Source organism: Oryctolagus cuniculus, chromosome 6 (assembly GCF_051225735.1).
Source record: "Oryctolagus cuniculus isolate XC-2025 breed Fujian yellow rabbit chromosome 6, ASM5122573v1, whole genome shotgun sequence".
NCBI lineage: Eukaryota > Metazoa > Chordata > Mammalia > Lagomorpha > Leporidae > Oryctolagus > Oryctolagus cuniculus.
The window spans coordinates 37,836,173-37,857,791 of NC_142872.1; the positions used below are offsets into that span (position 1 = coordinate 37,836,173).

Genomic DNA, 21,619 nt, shown 5'->3' on the forward strand with positions numbered 1-21,619 from the left:
CAATAAACAGGATTAAAAAGCCAAAAAGTTGATTCTTTAAAAATATAACACTTGTCTCCTGTACAAACCGTACCTAAATGTAAGCAACGGATTGATGAGGAAAAGTTTCTATTTTAGGAAACAGTCTACCTAATAGATGAGATATTAAATAATTAGAATATCTTAATTTTACAAACTTTTAACTTAATGATCATTCATAGTTGTTTCTACCACTACCACTGCCCCTAAATCACAGACACACACACAACAGTATCAGTGTGGTATTACTGCTAAGAAAGAAGACCTCAACCTCAGTTAAAGTCTCTAGATATAGCCACCAATTTTACAAGAGGGGAACAAGCTAACTGACATCATAGGGGTACATAGAGGACAAATGACTCAGTTTCTTCAATAAATATATTGCAAGGGAGAAAAATAAGGGAGGAACCTAGAGATTAAGAGATGCTTAAGAGGCATACCAACCAATGCAACGTGTGGACCTTGATAGATGCTGATCCTAACAGCCAATCACTAAATAGAAGAAAGGATGAGATTACTGGGGCTATTTGAACACTCTGACTAAACAATGCCAACTTTTAATGCTTTAAGTTGTCGTGGACAGTTTTTCTAAAGAGTCCTAGAATTTTAGAGACACATTTTGAAATGAAGAAAATCAATAAGAGAGTTTATCAAGGTTACCAGGTACAGAATAAATACAGAAAAGAAATTTCATTTCTGTACACTATCAACAATCAAGATCTACATTAACAATAAAAAATTTTTAGAGAATAAATCTCAAAAAAATGTATAAGCCCTTATGATAAAGTCATTAAAATTTTAAATTTATAATATAAGAAACAAATAAAAGGATACCTAAATAAATGAAAACTGTATGGGCCGGCATCGCGGCTCCCTAGGCTAATCCTCTGCCTGCAGCGCTGGCACCTTGGGTTCTAGTCCCGGTCGGGGCGCCGGATTATGTCCTGGTTGCTCCTCTTCCAGGCCAGCTCTCTGCTGTGGCCTGGGAGGGCAGTGGAGGATGACCCAGGTCCTTGGGCCCTGCACCCTCATGGGAGATCAGGAGAAGCACCGGGCTCCTGGCTTTGGATCAGCGCGGTGCGCCGGCCACAGCGCGCCGGCTATAGCGGCCATTGGCGGGTGAACCAACGGAAAAGGAAGACCTTTCTCTCTGTCTCTCTCTCTCACTGTCCACTCTGCCTGTCCAAAAAACAAACAAACAAACAAACAAAAAATATGAAGCTCTTTGATAGAAATATAGTCTCAGGGCTGACACTGTGGCACAATAGGTTAATCCTCCATCTGCAGCTCCTGCATCCCATATGGGTGCCGGTTCTAGTCCCGGCTGCTCCTCTTCCAATCCAGCTCTCTGCTTGGGAAAGCAGTGGAAGATGACCCAAGTGCTTGGGCTCCAGCATCTGCATGAGAGACACGGAAGAAGCTCCTAGCTCCTGGCTTGCATTGGTCCAGCTCTGGCAGTTGCAGCCATTTGGGGAATGAACCAGCAGATGGAAGACTTCTTTCTCTAGTCTCTCTCCCTCTCTCTGTAACTCTACCTCACAAATAAATTTTTTAAAACAATCGTTTAAAAATATATATATAATCCCCCAAAAATTCTATTCTACTTGAACTATAGATTCAAAGAAATTTTAATATATTCTATAAGGTTTCCACAGAAATGAAGAAATCAAAATTGTATAAACTGTATTTGTCTCAAAGGGCCATGAGTAATCAGAGGATTCCTAAAGAAGAGCAGCAGGAGCCGGCACCACGGCGCAGCAGAGGTGCCACCATCTGGCATCCCATAGGGTGCTGGTTCACATCCTGGTTGCTACAGTTCTGATCCAGCTCCCTGCTAATGTGCCTGGGAAAGCAGCAGAGGATAGTTCAAGTGCTTGGGGCCCCTGGACCCATGTGGGAGAACTGGATGAAGCTCCTGGCTCCTGGCTGTGGCCTGGCCCAGCCCTGGGTGTTGCAGCCTTTGGGAAGTGAAACAACAAACAAAAGCACGCGCTCTCTCTCTCTCTCTCTCTCTCTCCATATATATATACATCCCCTTCATCTCTGTAACTCTGCCATTCAAATAGAAATAAATAATAAATCTTAAAATAGTAACAAAGCAGGGGGCCTTTCCTACCAGATACTATTGCTGTATAAACTATTAAAACAGTGTTATCTTGGATTAAGGACAAATAAATAGATCAAAGGAACTGAGTATGCAGCCAAAAAATAAATATTCACATGTATGGAGACATGTTTTTTGCACATCAATAGAGAAAGATTAGGCTGCTTGTTAACTGGCATTGACATGATTAATTGCCCATGTGGGAGAAAACTGGATCCCACTGTGTATCATTCACTGATGTCAGTTCCAAGTGGATTAGTGGCTTAGGTGTGATAAGACAACACAATACAATGTTTGGGGATCACTTTTTAGAATTTCACATAGAGAAGAATTTCTTAAACATGGCATTGAAAATACAAATCAGAAAGAAAAAAACTGATGAATTCAACATAAAAACTGTGAACTTCAGTTTAAAAACAAAAAAAAAAGGGAAGTGAAAAGATAAGCCCCAAATTTCAGACAATGTTTGAATAGCAAATAACTGCTAAAAAGATTAATTCCCAAAATGGATAAAGAACTTGTACAATTCTAAATGAAAAGGAACAAGAGGCATCCGCAAGCATTCCCAATAGAGAAAACACAAATGGCCATAAATATTTGAGATGATCCTGTTTCATTAGTAATCAGGGAAATGAAGTTTAAAATCACAGTAAGATATCATTTCACATCCACCAGGTTGATAAGGAAGTCAGATGTTACCAGCTACTAGTTATAATACAGTTCACTGGGAACTGCTACATGTTCATAGCAGCTCAACCATAGGAGGGTAGAAGAGGGCCAGCGCCATGGCTCACTTGGCTAATCCTCCGCCTGCGTCGCCGGCACCCCAGGTTCTAGTCCCAGTTGGGGCGCCGGATACTAATCCTAGTTGTTCCTCTTCCAGTCCAGCTCTCTACTGTGGCCCGGGAGGGCAGCAGAAGATGGCCCAAGTGCTTGGGTCCCTGCACCCTCTTGGGAGACAGGGAGGAAGCACCTGGCTCCTGGCTTCGGATCGGTGTAGCGCCGGCTGTAACGGCCATTAGGGGAGTGAACCAACGGAAGGAAGACCTTTCTCTCTGTCTCTCACTGTCTATAACTTTGTCAAATTAAAAAAAAAAAAAGGTAGAAAAAATCAACGGTGATGGATTGAGTCAACAGAATACAGCCACAGTGAAAATGAGTGAACTGCACTTGGATGTGTAAACGTGGCTGAATCTCAAAATCACTGTACTGTGAGAATGAAGCAAGCATAGAAGAAATGCAGAATGCCATCATCAATGTAAAGTTCCAAATAGGGCAAATTAAACAGTGTAGCATTATGGATACCTCATAAGTGGTAAAACTATTTTTAAGGATGCAAAGGGGCTGGCACCAGCACTCTGCATAGTAGGTTAAGTGTCCGCCTGCAGTGCCAGCATCCCATATGGGTGCTGCTTCAAGTCCTGGCTGCTCTATTTCCGATCCAGTTCCCTACTGATGGTCTAGGAAAGCAGCAGAAGATGGCCAAAGTGCTTGGGCCCCTGCACCCACGTGGGAGACCTGGAAGAAGTTCCTGGCTCCTGGCTTTGGATTGGCCCAGCTCCAGCCATTGTGACCTTAGGGGAATGAACCAGCAGATGGAAGACCTCTCTCCCTCTTTCTGTCTCTCCCTCTCTCTGTCTGTAACTCTGCCTTTCAAGTAAACAAATAAATCTTTTTTAAAAATATTTAAAAAAAAAGAAAGCAAAGGGGTTAAGAAACACATAATTAAGAACAGTGGGAAGTAGTGCTCGTAGGGAGCCACAACAGGCTTCCAGGGTGCTTGTTGATGTTCTGTTTCACGAACATGGGAGTGCTTATTATCATTCTTTAAACTGTACTGATGCACATTATACATTCCATGTGTGCATAATGGATTTCACAATTAAGATGTTTTCAACAATGAATTAGATCATGCTTGGGTGATATAATTGACCTCATTGGTTTTAAAATTTCATAAAATCTGGCTGGCGCCGCGGCTCAATAGGCTAATCCTCCGCCTGTGGTGCCGGCACACTGGGTTCTAGTCCCGTTCGGGGCGCTGGATTCTGTCCCGGTTGCCCCTCTTCCAGGCCAGCTCTCTGCTGTGGTCCGGGAGTGCAGTGGAGGATGGCCCAGGTGCTTGGGCCCTGCACCCCATGGGAGACCAGGAGGAAGTACCTGGCTCCTGGCTTCAGATCAGCGCGGTGCACCAGCCACAGCACACCGGCTACAGCAGCCATTTGGGGGTAAACCAACAGAAAAGGAAGACCTTTCTCTCTGTTTCTGTCTCTCTCTCTCTGTCCACTCTGCCTGTCAAAAAAAAATAATTCATAAAATCCAATCTCCTTTGAAAAGTTCAAAATTACCAGGATGATATTAAAGAATCCTCATTTCTCAGGTGTAGGATACATCCTCAGTTACTACTCCCTAGCCTCCTTGGTTTACAAATGAACTGTAGACTCTGACCTCAGAATCAGCCCTTAAGGCACTCAGATCTGGCTAAAAAGCCCAGGAGAGCATTTCAGGCACGAAGGCCAAGACACTGTGGCAAAAAATTATCTACATGAAAGATCTCTGTGAGTGAGATCCCAGTGGAAAGAAGGGACCATCAAAGAAGGATGTACTTTTCTCTGAAAGGAGGAGAGAACTTCCACTTTGCTTATGGCCCTGTCTAAATACTGATGGAGTCTGTGGACTCAAAAGGCTTCCATAACCTTGGCAGCTCATGTCAAGAGCCTTGGGTGATCACAGACATCATAAATAAGAGTGTCAATTGTTAAAACAACAACAGGAGTCACTGTGAAGTTACTCCCCATGTAGGACATCTGTCCTTAATGAGCTGTACTATGAGGATTAACTGTAAAACTTGTTTTGAAACAGTACTTTATACTTTGTGTGTCTGTGTGGGTGCAAATTGTGGAAATCTTTACTTAGTATAGAGTTGGTCTTCTGTACATAAAGTTAATTAAAAATGAATCTTAATGAAGAATGGGATGGGAGAGGGAGTAGGAAGTGGGACGGGAGTGGAGGTGGGAGGGCGGGTATGGGGGGAAGAACCACAATATTCCTAAAGCTATACCTATAAAATGTGTATTCATTAAATAAATGATTTCTTTTTTAAAAAAATGGACTGCAGAGAGGTAAGGTAACTTTTTCAAAGTCCCACAGCACCTGAGTGGTAGAATGGAACCAGGGACAGAATTTGAGTGACCCAAGAAAGTACATTTTTCCAGGGATACACACAGGGGCTGTGCATAAGGCTCCCTTGTAGGCATTATGTGTACAGCATGCTTTCCTTCTGAATGGACTCAGAGCATTTCAACCTGCCCCACTGTCAAACTGTACAATCTGCTTTTTAAAAGTAATTAATAGTCTTTACTTTTTTGATTCACAGAAATAATTACTGCCTGGGGTGAATTATTTTAAAGCAAATTGATGTTTGTTTGTTTGTTTTTAAGATTATTTATTTGAAAGAGTTAAACACACACACACACACACACACACAGAGAGAGAGAGAGAGAGAGAGAGAGAGAGTCTTCCATCTGCTGCTTCACTTCCCAATTGGCTGTAATGGCCAGAGCTGCACTGATCCAAAGCCAGGAGCCAGGAGTTTCCTCCGGGTCTTCCTATGCAGGTGCAGGGACCCAAGGACTTGATCCATCTTCTACTGCTTTCTCAGGCCATAGCAGAGAGCTGGATCGGAAGTGGAGCAGCTGGGTCTTGAACCGGCACCCATACAGGATGCCAGCACTGCAGGTGGCAGCTTTACCCGCTACACCACAGAGTCAGCCCCCTGGGGAGTATTAATTCCACATCAGTTGCATACTGCAAGCCTTCTCGGCAGCCTTTCCTGTTACTTGAATACCTGGCCTTGCTCCATCTGCAATCTTGATATGTTTTGCTGGTTCCAACCTCGTGTTCCCCACTGTATTTCCAGGAACCCCTGAGATTCTTATCAATCTTTACATCCTTTCCACCAAAGCTTCCTCTTTCAGTTCCTTGGGAGAAATTCAGGACTGATTGTTCCAGGTTTTCTTATGGCCTGGCTTTCTCCACTGGGAGAGGTGGCTCTGGGGGTGGAGTTGGCAGGGCAAACAAAGGAGAGAAAAGAAGGGAAAAAACAGGAGTTGTTTCCAATAAGGTCGTAGGCCATGACCTAACTAATTCCACAGCTATGAAGTCAATTGATCCACCACCTGCATACCTGAGAACAGCCTGTACTTTGGTTTTGCCCACTCTGACAACCAGGACTTGTTTGATGTAATGAATTTTCACAATTCTGGTGGAAGATGAACCCCAAGGTCTCCACCCTATATCCTGCCTCTCCACAGGGGTGGCTCCAAGGCCCAAGGCAAGACCTCACACTTGGTTTAAAATGTTGAGACACAGGGTAAGCCCTGAAGGAAGATCTTCTTATGGATTCACGGGATGTCAATGCCAAAAGAAAACCTTGGCCTCTTTTTGTACATAAGTGAACAGAGGCCTCAGACAGAGGGGGGCCAAGCTCACTGTCATCCAGAGATTTAGTGGCAGTGATGAGACCGGAGCCCATTGCCCAGGGTTCTGCTGGGGCCTCTGAGGTGGCCTCTGATCACCTCCCTACTCAGCCTCTTCCTTTAAGCTTTTCTCTGGCCTGCAGAGGTGAGCAAATGCTTGGAAAATATTTCTGGTATTCACCTGGAAGTCCCTCCTATTTTTAACAAGGGTGCTTTTACAGAATAACTTTCCTATTAAAGATAAGGTAATATTTACTAGGGATGATGTCACCTGGCTCCAGGCTGTCTCCTCAGACTTACAGGCTTGGAAACTATCTTGTCAGTTTGCCCAACATTAATCACTCTTTTATTTTCAGCTTAGTATTTTTTTATTTTTTGAGATAACATATTCTTAATATGTATTATAGTCAAAGGCTTAATGGCTCTATCAAATAAGAGTTCAACAAATAAAAAAGTAAAAATATGCAAGGGTTGGGATCAGCGCTGTGGCATAGTAGGTTAAGCATCTTCCTGCGGTGCCAGCATCCCATGTGGGTGCCGGGTCAAATCCCTGCTGCTCTACTTCAGATCCAGCTCCCTGCTGATGGCCTGGGAAGACAGTGAAGGATGGCGCAAGTGCCTGGGCTCCTGTACATGGGAGACCCGGAAGAAGCTCCTGGCTCCTGGCTTCAGATCAGACCAGCTCTAGCCATTGTGGCCAGTTGGGGAATGAACCAGTGGACAGAAGACCTCTCTCTCTGTCTCTCCCTCTGTCTATGACTTGCTTCTCAAGTAAATAAATAAATATTTTTTTAAAAAATGCAGGGGCTATAAACTATATTCAAATGAAAAGATGTTCAAATTCACTCATATAAAATAAATTTTTAAAATACAAAGTCATTAAAAGTATAGTAGTATTTAATTCCTATCAATTTGCTTGGTAAATATTGAAACAAACTTTGACAAAACACTATATTTGCAGCAAAATTGATACACACAGACATTTGGAGATTTTTTTTTTAATTTTAGCTCCCACATATAAAAAAGAACATGTGGTATTTGTCTTTCTTAGGGCTTTTTTCACTCAACATGAAGTCCTCCAGTTCTAAACATTTTACTGCAAATGATAAAATTTCATTTTTTTGTATAGCAAATATTCCCTTGTATTATGTGTGTATACACACACACACATGAGAAGACACACACACAATACAAAGGAACACACACACAAGGGAATACACACACACACAAGGGAACACACATACACACACATTTATATAAGAAGGCTGACTAGTATTAAGTTCTTAGGAAGCCAATATATAAAACCAGAGTGCAGACCCATTTATTAATGTGAGCAAGAGCTGTAACTCTCCATTACAGTGGTTCATGTTGGCCTGGCTAGCTGTTTCTCTCTCAAAGGTCATCAAAGTGGACAGTGAGCCTTTTAGTCTTGGTCAGTGAACACTCAGAACCTGGTGAGTTGGTCACAGGATCTGAATGGACTTGCAGTTGTCTCCCTTCTATTGCTGACCGGCCCTTCTCATGGCTGACCCCTCCTCACTTTAGCTGGCCCATTGTGCTCAGCAAGTTATGGCAGTTCTGGTAGCCCTTGGAGCCATTCATTTCCATAAAAGCAACACTTCCCTTCCTGCTGTGCCCATTATGTGTTGACTTCACAACTCAAGTCCTTACAGGAAAACCTTATTTCCTGTTTCTAAAACCTTCAGGGGGGGAAGAGCCCACATAATTCAGTTTCCCAAATTTATGTAAAGCCACCTGTTCATCTATTACTTGTCTTGTATTTATTTCATCATCTTACCCACAAGGCCCCAAGAGACATGATGAAATACTCCTCTAAAATCATGTTGCATCCTCATTCAAAAAACACTGATGCAGGTGATCATTTTTGCAGTGTGATAATCATTGTAATCTCCCTACTCTGTATGTCTGAGATGTTTCAAAATAATTTTTTAAAGTTTAATTTATTTATTTGAGAAGTAGAGTTACAGAGAGAGGGAAAGACAGAAAGGTCTTCCATCTGCTAGTTCACTACCCAAATAGCTGCAACTGCTGAAGCTGGGCAGATCCAAAGCCAGGAGCCAGGAGCCTCCTCTGGTCCCCTATGTGGGAGCAGGTACCCAAGCACTTGGTCCATCTTCCACTGCTTTTCCAGGCCAATACAGAGACCTGGGTCTGAAGAGAAGCAGGTGGGACACAAACTAGCACCCATATGTGATGCCAGCACTGCAGGTGGAGGCTTAACCTACTACTCCATAGCGCCAGACCCTCAAAATAATTTTCAAAAAATTTTTAACACCAGAGGGAATAAACTGTTCAGTATCCCTGAAAACCTAAACTTCTTAGACTGTAATCACTTGCAATATCCTGCCTTTGTACATTGGCTCATTCTGTTCCTTCAAGATTCAACTCAAATAACACCTCCTCCAAGAAGCCTCCCATAATTCCAGCCCTCTGACAGGGCTTCCTTCTTCCTTCCCACTCACAGCACTTGCTGTCTGCACCTGCTCTGTGGCCCATCACTCATAACAGATGGGTTTTTTCTGTATGGTCTTCCCTCTGCCTACATGGTTAGCTCTGCCATTCAGGAACAGTGTTTTCTCACTCATTCCTGGGAACAGAACCACCTTGTATAGATACAGTAAGCACAGATCACAAACTTCAAAGCATCCCTCCTACTGCCATCCCAGGTAGTATCCAGCTTTGTATTGAGAGCACATGGTCCCCACACTGCTCCTCACCTGGTACAAAGTCATGCACAGAGGAAGGACCCAGGACATTTTCCATGAAATGGATCTTTTTTCAGATTCATGATACTACCAGCTGTATGGCATGGCATGAGCCACATGGCCTTAAACTTTTGATTTTTGTCTTGAGAGGATTGTACAACACCAATGATTCTTAGGGTGTTTCAGCCAGCTGGGTGGTGTGTTAAATGCAGAAACCTAGGCACGGGGGGCTCAGAGAGTCTGATTCATGCACAAGCATTCACATCTTAAGAGGCTCATGTATGATACAGGTGTAAGTGTTCTACAGCCCACACTTTAAGAAACACTGGCCCCAGAGGCCTACAAGGTCTGATGTGCCACTCTTCTTTCCATCACAACAAACCAGACACCAGCCTTTCCCCCAACAAGGACCTTGCTGCAGACCCTCCCAGGGCTCAACCTGCCTTTTGTTTGCTTCCTTGTTCCTCAGTATGTGGCTGTGGCCTGGCCCAGTCGGGCTTCTTCTTCAAGAACCAGGAGTACATCTGCACGCAGGACTACCAGCAACTTTATGGCACCCGCTGTGACAGCTGCCGGGACTTCATCACAGGGGAGGTCATCTCTGCCCTGGGCCGCACCTACCACCCCAAGTGCTTCGTGTGCAGCTTATGCAGGTGAGCAGGTGGCCAGCAGGGGCCAAGACCCTGTGCCTGGGAAGGGGAAGACACTGTCTTTGCTGGAATTCTGGGGCTTACAGGACGTGTGCTTCCAGAATCTCAGGGGCAGAAGGATCTGACAGGCCAGTGTTGACCAGCCTATTAGCAACTGAATCGTTTTTGTCCAGTATCTCATATAAAACACAACCTGTCCTGTGATAGAGTCAGGGTGAGGCTCTGAGCCACACTCAGCCTCCCATTTCCCAACAGAAGATCTCCAAAGGCACCTCCCCTTTCTCTGGTGTCTAGGAATTATTTTGGAATAGACAGGTTTGGCCCAGGCTCTTGAACTTCTTTCACAGGTGGAATAGGGATGCCTGTTTTTAGTCTCCTTCCAACATCCTGGCAATGTCTCATGCTGGCAGGGTAACCCTGTTTCTATGAGCCTGTTTCTCCATCAGTAAAATGGGATTCAAATCCATTCCAACCTCTTTGGGTTTTCCTGAAGACCAATGAGGTGATACATGTAGAGGCCTTAACTCAGTGACTGGAGTAACTATCACAGTAATCATCTCGCCCTGCTCAGGACATCTCCAGTGACAAAGAACTCATCCCTGCCCTCTTCCCCACACATAGCGCCTCAATCGCTTGTTAATTTAGCAAATGTACTTTAAGGACCTGCTGTTTGCCAAGTACCACATTAAGGAGATGAAAAAATGAAGAAAAACCTCAGTCCTGCCCACAAATACATTAAAATTTAATGGGCTGCTCAGATTACATCATACGAAAAATCAAAATTCGCATATATGTACAATATACATTTTTTCATTGGAAATGGGATTTATAAATTAAGTACTTCTCCCCCTTCCCCCAGAAAATAACCACTAGCTAGTTACTAGTTAGAATAACTAATGGACAAGAGTTTCTGGTTGAGACTAATGACAGAGTGTGTGAGAAAATATAATCACCCCAAGGAATTCATTCATTTGCTCACCTCATAAAACCTGAGGCCAGGGTCCTGGCTTCCCAAGTCCACAAGAAGTTAGCACAGAGGGTCTGTATGCTACACGGTAAGGTTTGTATTAAGCCCCATCATGATGAGCTGACACCACAAGGAGGCAGCTCCATGCCTTTTGACCTCAGGGCAGTGGCTGGGATGTGAGAACAACTTGGCTCCCCTGACTCCTGCCTTGTCCATTGCCCGTCTTGCTACAAGGGTAGTGGAGGCACTGGGGTTGTTTCAGAATCCATGTAATAGGCAGCCCAAACTGCAAGAACTAGAACAGCCAAACAATGGCATCCGCTGTGCTGGGGACCATGCGTTCGGTTTGTAATTTAGAAGGGAGAAGGCAGAGCCTGTACAAGCTTGAGCTCCTTGGGCTGTGGAAAAAGAACAAAAACAGTGAAGAGAAAGAATTCTTTATGGATATAAACTTCCTGTTGGGAATTAGGATTTTTGAGAAATGACTAAATAATAAAAAGGAATAACTTTTGGTAAGCTTGGTAATTGAATGTGCTCTTGACACATGGGAATAGGTCAAACTGAGATGGAAAAAGCCCTTGCAGGAAGAGGGGACAGCTCCACGCGGAGTTAGAACCCTCTCCTCTTACAGCTGAGACACGTAAGCTCAGATAAACATCATGATCTGCCCAGTGTCGAAATCGTGTAAACAGCCCAGCAAGGCCTCCAGTCCTGGCCTCCTGGCCCTTCACAGAGTGGGTTTGTCTTACTACCACTGTAAACAGCACTTGGTTTGGCCTGGTGCTCTGGGAAGGCAGCTGTATACGTTACCAACGTCCTCTGGGCACACATACTGTCGGGTCACGAATAGCAAAGGGACCCTTGAAGAAGAGGTGTTTACTTTGTCCCCCATCCCCCTTACAGGAAACCTTTCCCGATTGGAGACAAGGTGACCTTCAGCGGTAAAGAATGTGTGTGCCAGACGTGCTCCCAGTCCATGACCAGCAGTAAACCCATCAAGATCCGCGGACCAAGCCGTGAGTCCTCCCCACAAGGCATCACTTGTCCAAAGGCACTGCCCCCTCCCTGGCTCCATCTCCCTTGGCCCTGTTAGACTTGAAGAGAAGCAAGAGAGGTTCCCACCCTGGGGCCTCCTGAAGCGTGACCCAGTTGGCATATGGCCCAGAAGCCCAAGTTTAACAAGCACAGCACAGGAAAGACAGCTGCCCCACTTCAGTCAGTGATGGCCAGGTCACATCTCAGCCACATGGCTGATCTCTTCTGAGACAAGCTCAGTTCCCGGTCTTGTGTCCCAAGGGCATCCCTACAGGGCTGATCACGTGTTTTATCAACTGTGGTTCTCAATTTTTCCAAACCCTACTAAGAAAGAAATTGCAGACGTCTTACAAAAGGACCAGTGTGGGCATCCTGGGCACAAAACAAAGGGCTATGCTAGTTTCTGTGTGGACCAGCTGCCTTAGCTTCACTGTGGCACATTTCTGGGCTCACCCTGAACCTCTAGGCTGGAACCCGGGAACCGACATTCTTTCTAAGCTTCTGGGGTGATTCCTCTGTTGTTCCTAAGATTGAGAGCCACAAGGAGGGAGCATACACAGATTTAGTGATGGAGGACCAAGGAACAGTCACCCTTGTGGAATAGCCACTCCACTCCAGGTGCTTGCAATAAGATGTCTAATCTCTGTTCCCAGATGTTCCTGTCAGCTGCTGACCACGTACGCCCCCTGGCCCCTGGGTCTCTGTAAGTCAGGCTTAGCTCCAGTGCTCTTTCATGTTATATGACACTCTCACTGGCCTTGTGGAGAGAATCAATGAAAATCCATTAGACTTCTAGGCTGCAGAGCTATGCGGGTGCAGAGCTGTCGGCCATGCACCAGCGCAGTCAGCAGGCTGGGACTGCCTCTGACCCAGGAGTATGCACAGAGAACACTGGCATCAGCAGGCCTGGGCTCCCAGGGGCTCCATTAGAGTCTGCCCAGTGGTGGAGAGTCAGGAGGAAGACAGGAAAGGCTCTTTCCTTTGCTTGTCCTTCCTTTCAGTCAATACGAATTTGTCCCTGAAAGGCACAGTGCCCTTCCCTTGCACCCCTGTGATGTTCAAGAGCAGTTTACTGCTCTGCCAGTTCTCAGCTCCAGGTGGCTGAGTGTGCACACTGCTGTCCTTCATAACTCCTTGAAGGCATCATTCAGAATGACAGCAAGGCTGGGATGCTGAGAGGCAGGACCATGGCTTGCTGAGGGGCCTGGAAACCAGAGGACAGTGTGTGGGGCAATGCAGAGAGAGGCCAGCTTGAGTACAGAGGCCACAAGCCTTCTTCACAATTTCAAGCAGTCCTGGAGACTTCCTAAGATTCCGTTTACCCAGCCAGAAGGACAGATGGAATTTCACATCATCCTAATGGGAGTATTGTAGAAAGCAGACTTACTGGTATTTAGGAATCAAGGTAGCAAATGTTGTAGTTTGTAAAATGCTGTTTAAATATAGATTGAGGGATGTCATTGGTGGAGAGGTTTAATACAGAAAGCACACCAAAGGCACACTGAGCATAAGACTCACAAATCTGTTGTTATTTCTCTCAGGTTGCATTTATGTTATGTGTACAATAAGGTCTCTAACAGATGGGAGATTTCCTCAGCTGACTGTGGGAGTCTCGGATGTGAGCATGCTCCCAAACAGAGGCTCCTAGTACCTAAATTCAAGTCCCAGTTACACTCCCAATTCCAATTTCTTGCTAATTCAGTCCCTGGGAGGCAGAGTTCAAGCAGTTGCAGCCTTGCCACCCATATAGGAGACCTGCATTGAGTTCCTGGCTCTGGCTTGGCCCTGTCCTAGCCATTGTGAGCATTTGGAGAGTGATCAGTGAATGGGAGTCAGTCTCTCTCTCCCTCTCTCCCTGTCTCTTTCTCTCCCTCTCTCCCTCCATCCCCTTCCTCCCTCCCTCCCTCTCTTTCCTTCTCTTTCTTCCCCCACCCCTTTCTCTCTGCCTCTCAATATTTTTTCAAAGAGAGAAGAGCCCCTAAACATCTCCAGTGTAGTTTTGCAGATGAGGAGGTAGAGAAGGGTGTGGGCAAGCAGGAAAGGTGAGGCAAGAGGAAGACATGAGCACACGGGCAGATCCAGGGGCAGTGTCTGGGATGGTAGTGGGTCTGGTTACTCACAGAGCAAAGACATCAGTCTGTGGATCTGCAGTGCATGTTTTTAGATGGATTTTCTCCAAGAGTTGTCACTGTTCCTGCTGAAAATGCAAGGTCATCTCCTGACTAGAGGCTGTATAGGAAGGTCTTCTGCTTTACCAAAGAGTAGAGGGAGCCCAGGGAGGTCCAAGAAATTGGTGAGAAGCACACAACATGGAAAAGGAAAGGGACACGGCTCTGGTCTTTGTTACCTCTACAAGAGTGTGAAGTTTCATCCCTTGAGGGGGAATAAAAATATTTTGGAAAAACAGGAGCAGTGTGTACTCCAAAAAGACAAAGTATACTCCAGGACTGTCTGAGAAAATAGTGTTACCACAGGAACAAGAAATGTTTCCTTACACATCTCACTGAGAAGAGTCATCAGCAGTAGCCACATCACCATCACCATCATCACAGTCACCAGCACCAGCAGCACCATGAAAATCACCATTGTCACCACCACCACCACCATCATCACTACCACCCTTACCACCACCTTCACTGCCATCACCATCACCATCACCGCCACCATTATCATCACTCTCACAAGTATCACCTAACTACCATCACCATTGCTAACACTGACTGACTGCTACTATTGCCAGGTGCTGCACAGATCTCACCAAAAAGAATCAGCAGCAATAGCATCTTTACCATCATTACCACATGACCATGACCACCATCACCGTCATTATCACTGCCAACATCAGTTGAATACCACTGGGCTCTGTACTAAGTAGTCCATACAAAATATCTCATTTTATCACTATAAAAACTCTATGAGAGAAATAAGAGTATTTCATAGATGAGAAAACTGATTCAAAGAGCATAAATGACTAGCCCAAAGTAATACAGATAATAAGTAATAGAACTAGGATGTGAAACCAGGTAGTCTGGCTATGGAGCTTATTCCCTTAACACCCGATGCCAGAGACATGACTTGCTAATTGGGCAGAATCTTGTCTTCCATAATAGATAGCTTGCCATGACTCATAAAATACACTCATTTTTTGCTGATCTAAGCGGAATATAAATAGTAAAGAAGAACTAAAAATGGCTGTCTGGGGTCTTTAGAGGCCTCCATAGTAAACTGAGAGGTTTGGGTGGGACAGGTGGTGTCATACTTTGTGCCAGCTGAAGACTGTAATTTGCACTAGAGAAGAGCACACAAGTGGACAGCTGCTCTATAGAGACCAACTCAGACAGGGTGTGGTTTCTTTGACCCTGCTCATTGCACGAGACCCATGGGCCCCCTGGTGGGGTGCCTCAGGCCCCTTGGTGGTCAAGAATGAACAAAGGGAGAAAAGGGAGAGAAGAGTTCTGATAAATATGAAGCCAAAATCATAGAAAACTGGCAGTATGACACAGAAAGGCACCCCATAAATCTCAGGAGTATAAGCAAGGCTTCCTATAGCAGGAATATTGCTCTGGCCTCAAAATTTCATTTCTTATTTATTTGAAATGCAGACTTACAGACACAGAGACAGAAGATATCTTCACTCTCCAAATAGCCACAACAGCCAGAGCAGCACCAGGGCGGCACCAGGGCGGCACCAGGCCGGAGCCAGGAGTCAGGAGCTTCATCCCTGTCTCCCATGTGGGTAGCAAGGGTCCAAGCCCTTAGGCCATCTTCTGTTGCTTTCCTAGGCACATTATCAGGGAACTGGATAAGAAGTGGAGCATCCAGGATCCAGAAAGGCACCCATATGGGATGCCAGCATTGCAGTGGATGCTTAACCTTATGCTAAAATGCCATCCCTTTGCTCTAGCTTCAGATCAGAGATTTGATAATGCATGTAATATGAGTTAAGAACCCAAGAATGTTTAATAATAATGACAACAAATTAAAAATAGATCTCAAAAAAATAAAAGTGGGCATAAGAGAGGGAGGAGGAAGAGGGGGCAGCATGAGAAGAATCACCATGTTCCTAAAGCTGTAATTATGAAGCATATGAAGTTTGTAACTGTAAAGCTGTACAATTCTACATACATTCCTGCAGACTTACTTCTAAGGGTATAGTTTAAAAACTTGCCATGGGGCCCCAAATCCCCTTAAGCTTATTGGTAAAAATACCATCTTAAGTGTTAAAGTGATCATATGGATAGGTTTAAGGGTTTGATAATAATACTAGATATAATTTAAAAGGGGTGAATGCTCCCACATGGGAAGCAGTCCACACAGAAGCCTCATGGAATGACAATATCTCTAAATAGCACTCTGACCTCAGAATCAGCCCTAAAGGCATTCTGGTCTGGCCGAAAAGCCACGAGAGCATTTCAGGCATAGAAAGCCAAGACACTGTGACAAACAAATGTCCTACATGAAGGACCTTGGTGGTTGAGACTCCAGTGGAAAGAAGTGGTCATCAAAGAAGGAGGTGCTTTTTTCTGAAGGGAGGAGAGAAATTCCACTTTGCTTATGGCCTTGTCTAAATACTGATGGAGTTTGTGGATTCAAAAGGCTTCCATAGCCTAGGCATCTCATGTCAAGAGCCTTGAGTGATCACTGACATCATACATGAGAGTATTAATTGCTAAATTAACAAGAGTCACTGTGTACCAACTTCCCATGCAGGACCTCTGTCCTCAAAGAGTTGTACTAATTATGTCTAAGTGTTTGCAAAACATGTATCATTCTTGAGTGCTTCTTTAAAGTTAATTAAGTTTCTGAAAAAAAAAAAAAAGAAATGAAATTAATTTCAAGATGCAATAACTTTTAACAGCCCCTGTCTCAACTATTAAGGAACTGTTTTGTTTCTGTTTTTGTTTTTCTCGTGCAAATTATTGGACTCTTTACTTGGTATAGAGTTGGTCTTCTGTACACAGAGTTAATCAAAAATGGAAGTTAGTGGAGAATGGGATTGGGAATGGGAGAGGGAAGAGGATGAGTGGATGGGAAGGCAGGTATGGTGGAAAGAATCACTAGATTCCTAAAGTTGTACTTATGAAATGCATGAAGTTTGTATTCCTTAAATAAAATGTTTCTTTTTATTTATTTACTTAGAAAGCTTTTATTTAATAAATACAAATTTCATAGGTACAGCTTTAGGAATATCGTAGTTCTTCCCCCTATACCTGCTCTCCCACCCACACTCCTGTTCCACCTCCTACTCCCTCTCCCCTCCCATTCTTCATTAAGATTCATTTTTAATTATCTTTATATACAGAAGGCCAACTCTATACTAAGTAAAAATTTCAACCATTTGCACCCCCACAGACACAAAGTGTAAAGTACTGTTTGAGGAAGAGTTTTACCATTAATTCTCACAGTAAACTCATTAAGGACAGATGTCCTACATGGGGAATAACTTCACAGTGACTCCTGTTGTTGTTTTAACAATTGACACTCTTATTTATGATGTCAGTGATCACCCAAGGCTCTTGACATGAGCTGCCAAGGCTATGGAAGCCTTTTGAGTCCACAAACTCCGTCAGTATTTAGACAGGGCCATAAGCAAAGTGGAAGTTCTCTCCACCCTTCAGAGAAAGGTACTTCCTTTGATGGTCACTCTTTCCCCTGGGATCTCACTCACAAAGATCCCTCATGTAGGTCATTTTTTGCCACAGGCTTTCCATGCCTGAAATCCTCTCATGGGCTTTTTAGCCAGATCTGAATGCCTTAAGGGCTATAAATAAAAAGTTTCTTAATAAAAGGAAAAATAAATAAATAAATAAATTTTTTAAATTTTAAATAACAATAATGACAACAAGCACTTATTGGGTAACTATCTGCCAATCATTTGCTAAGGCTTTACAGACCTAACTGCAATTCATCTTTACACTAGTCCATGAGGAAAACATTCAGGTAGGAAGCCAGAGCTTACTGATCATGTGACTATTAAGTAGTGGAGCAGGGATTCCCCCTCCCAGACCAACTTTTGAACACTCACTCTCACCTCTCAGCCTGGCCTCTAATCACTACACTGTAGCAGCTCCTAAATTTTAACTTAAGGTGCCAAATTCATCTCAGATGTGTCACTGAAACTTAGAGAAAGAAGACTCATTACTACAATGTGGCTTTAAAACATGTAGCTGTCAAATAAATTGTATTGAGGACACAATTGTATTGTGTTGTTGGCCAATAACATGTCTGACTCCAAGAAATCTACAAGTGACTTTGGTCAGTGGATGACCACATAAAGTGAAGTGTAAGGAAGGAAGAAGAAGAAATCATAGGTGTCTTTAAATACTGGAAGGAAGTGTCATGTGGGAAAGGAGGTAGGTTATTCTTGGTTGTGTAAGACAGGGAGAGTCACAAGGAGTCAGGTCTCAGCTCCATATAAAGAAGACACTTGTAGGCCAGCGCCGCGGCTCACTAGGCTAATCCTCCGCCTAGCGGCGCCGGCACACCGGGTTCTAGTCCCGGTCGGGGCGCCGGATTCTGTCCCGGTTTCCCCTCTTCCAGGCCAGCCCTCTGCTGTGGCCAGGGAGTGCAGTGGAGGATGGCCCAGGTGCTTGGGCCCTGCACCCCATGGGAGACCAGGAAAAGCACCTGGCTCCTGGCTCCTGCCATCGGATCAGCGCGGTGCGCCGGCCGCAGCGCGCCGGCCGCGGCAGCCATTGGAGGGTGAACCAACGGCAAAGGAAGACCTTTCTCTCTGTCTCTCTCTCTCACTGTCCACTCTGCCTGTCAAAAAAAAAAAAAAAAAAAAAAGAAGACACTTGTGACAGTCCTACCTGTCTGAAAGCAGAGTGGGCTGCCCCTGCCTCGAGGAAGCTAAGCAGAGATGGGGTGCCACCTGTTAAGATGCTATAGATCCCTGCACTGGGTGGGCTCTTTGACCAAATGCTCTGCGAACTCTGAGTTCCTGTGGAATTATTAAGCCTTGTCAGGGAGGCCCTCAGAAACACAAGTTCAGTCTTTGCAGTCTACAAAGCTTCATGAGATGCCTGAAGTTCTCAGTTTCCTCTCCACGGAGCATGGACCACCTTTCTAAACAACTATGTTCTGAAAAATACTAACTGGAGAGGCTGTACAGGGAGACTTACAGAATGATCCCCAGAGAAAGGAAGGCAGACAAATCTCAAAACATTTCCTTCTCCCAGCACCCTTCTACAGGCCTGGAGCTTGAAGCATTTTATAGTTGAAGACCTTCCTACCCCTAGCTTCTACTTAGGGATATTAGAAGAACAGTCAGCAGCCAGGAAGCAGGCACTGTGCAGGCTTATGCTCACAAACACTTCATCAGGGCCAGGCCCTCCTCCCAGCCTGCTGGACACGCAACCCTTCTTCCATAGACAGACACATCATCTTCATTCCAGGGCTAGCTCCCAACTGAGGGCTTCCAGGCAGGCGCCCCAAACTTCACATGCATTTCCTTTCTCCTCAATGCCTCCCAAGTGCGCATTTGTCTTGTGGTGCCAACAGGGAAGTCTGTCCTCTGGTCAATGTGGCCCCATGACCTTTTCCTCCTCCAAAGTCAGCCTGAATTCCCAGAATCTTCCAAGTATTGTGAATGCAGGTTTCACTTCCTGCCCAGCCACCCCCCAAGGACATTCACTGAGCAATAAGCTAAACCCAAGGCCTATCCCAGCTTCTGTGGGTTCCAAAACACCATCTAGGGTGACAATGACAAGGCACAAGGCACCTTTCTGGTTTAGGACACTCTCATCAGATGCTTTCATCCATACTACTTGGGGAGGCAAGTGTTTGATTTAGAAGCACACTGGGGGACAAGTGGGGTGGCAAAGCTGCTGTCCTTTCTCTACACACTATAAGGCCCACTCGTTCTTACTCATTCAGCAAATGTGCATTGAATTCCTACTATGTGTCCAGCATCCTGCTGAGTAAGGGAATCAATTTAACTGCAAAATACAGACACGGCCCTTGCCATTGATTGCACAGTGTAAGAGTAAGGAGAAAGGTGTGGCCCATCCCCAGGAGTGTCATACAGAGATTTTGGCAGGTCTGAGTGGGGCCTGTGATGCCAAAAATATGCAGGCTCCCAGAGCTGCAGATGCTGGAGCTGCAGGTGCTGAAATCCAGAGAGTCAGATGAGCTATGTTAGCATCCTGAGAATGGGCCAGAAACATGACAGGGTCTGCACTGGATGAACAGTGGCCAGATGATAAGCAAGGTCCGTCTTTCTCCTCCACACCAAGATCCTTTGCCAAGAGGCCAGGACTCTGGTGACCTTTGCTCTCACCTGTGGAGCGCCGGGCAGGGTGGGAGCAGCAGCAGGCAAGCTGGTGTTCCTGGGGGGCACTGGTGGGGCCTGAGATGATGGCAAGAGGTCAGAGGAGTCCAGGACATTGTACTCATCAGTGTCCCCTGTCTTTGCAGACTGTGCCGGCTGCAAGGAGGAGATCAAACATGGCCAGTCGCTGCTGGCGCTGGACAAGCAGTGGCATGTCAGCTGCTTCAAGTGTCAGACCTGCAGTGTCATCCTCACCGGGGAGTACATCAGCAAGTGGGTCTCTCTCCCCTCTCTGTCCTCACTCACTGGGCCTCTGCGTCCAATGAACCTGTCCCACCTGGGCCTGCCCGAGCCTCCAGCAGCATCTCCTGTTATTCCCACTGGGGCCACACAACAACTGCACCATCCTCTCTGAACACTCAGAGCCTCCCTGGCTGTTGCTTCTGCCTGAGACATTCCTCGCCCTTCCTCACCTGCTTGTCCCCCCTCCCCCTCGTTGTGGTCTTGATTTCCATGCCTTCTGCTCAGAAGTGGCCTCATACCATTTCCTGCCACCTCTAGTCCTTCCATATCAGCCTTCCCATTGCTACTGCTGTTTATCATCATGATACCAGCTACCACCTATGGAGCTTTCATTACCTGCAGGGACCTGACTGCCTGCTTGGCACAGGTTTTCACCTTAGCACCTACATCCCCAAACACTACCCCAGGAGACACTCAGGCTCACACAGTATTGAGTCTTGGAGCAGTAAGTACTCTGCTCCAGTGTTGGTGCTCTCTGTCTGTCTCTGCCAGGATGGGAGCTTCATTTTAGTCATTGTTGGGTCTGCTGCCCTTGGCACAGTACCTGATGTGGGCCACTCATGGTGGTTGAAGGAATTTAAATAAGATGAGAAGAGGTGATGAACACATAAAGAGAGGGGCTGAGCCCCAGGGACCTGCACAAAGGAAGCATTAAATAAGGCCCCCTTGTTGCTGGGCCCTGGTGACCAAATGTAGTCCCACACCTACAAACAATCCTGAGCACAGCCTCGCATAGCTGAGACATTGTGTGACCCCAGACCCTTCCTAGGCCCTGCCCCCTGAGTGCACCTGCTCAGCTGTCCAGACACTTACAGCCTAGAAAGGGAATTACGCTGTGTCCATGAGGACCCTGGCACCAAGGGAGGTGGCATGTGATGCTCAGGAAAAGCTTAATTCTCTAAAAGCTTTTTGATCATACGTAATAGAAAACTCAACTCCAACTCACTTCAAAGCAAGGATGAGATTTTAGTAACTCATAGAAATGCAAAGTCCAGAAGAGCAGTGGCTGTAGGCATGACTGAATTCAGGAGCTTAAGCATACAGTACATTAGTATTACAGGAGTCTCTC

The 21,619-nt window shown here is 45.4% G+C and overlaps 1 protein-coding gene across 25 annotated transcripts in view; it reads left to right on the forward strand.

Annotated features, from left to right (window-relative positions):
- ABLIM3 (actin binding LIM protein family member 3) overlaps positions 1 to 21,619 on the forward strand; it is a 123,027-nt gene that overhangs the window by 48,631 nt on the left and 52,777 nt on the right. For all 25 annotated transcript variants that reach the window (XM_070076295.2, XM_089336046.1, XM_089336051.1 and 22 more), the window contains 3 exons: positions 9,793 to 9,976; positions 11,844 to 11,956; positions 20,394 to 20,520. In XM_070076295.2, the coding sequence (XP_069932396.1) occupies positions 9,793 to 9,976; positions 11,844 to 11,956; positions 20,394 to 20,520 (424 nt within the window). The remainder of the gene's footprint in view (positions 1 to 9,792; positions 9,977 to 11,843; positions 11,957 to 20,393; positions 20,521 to 21,619) is intronic.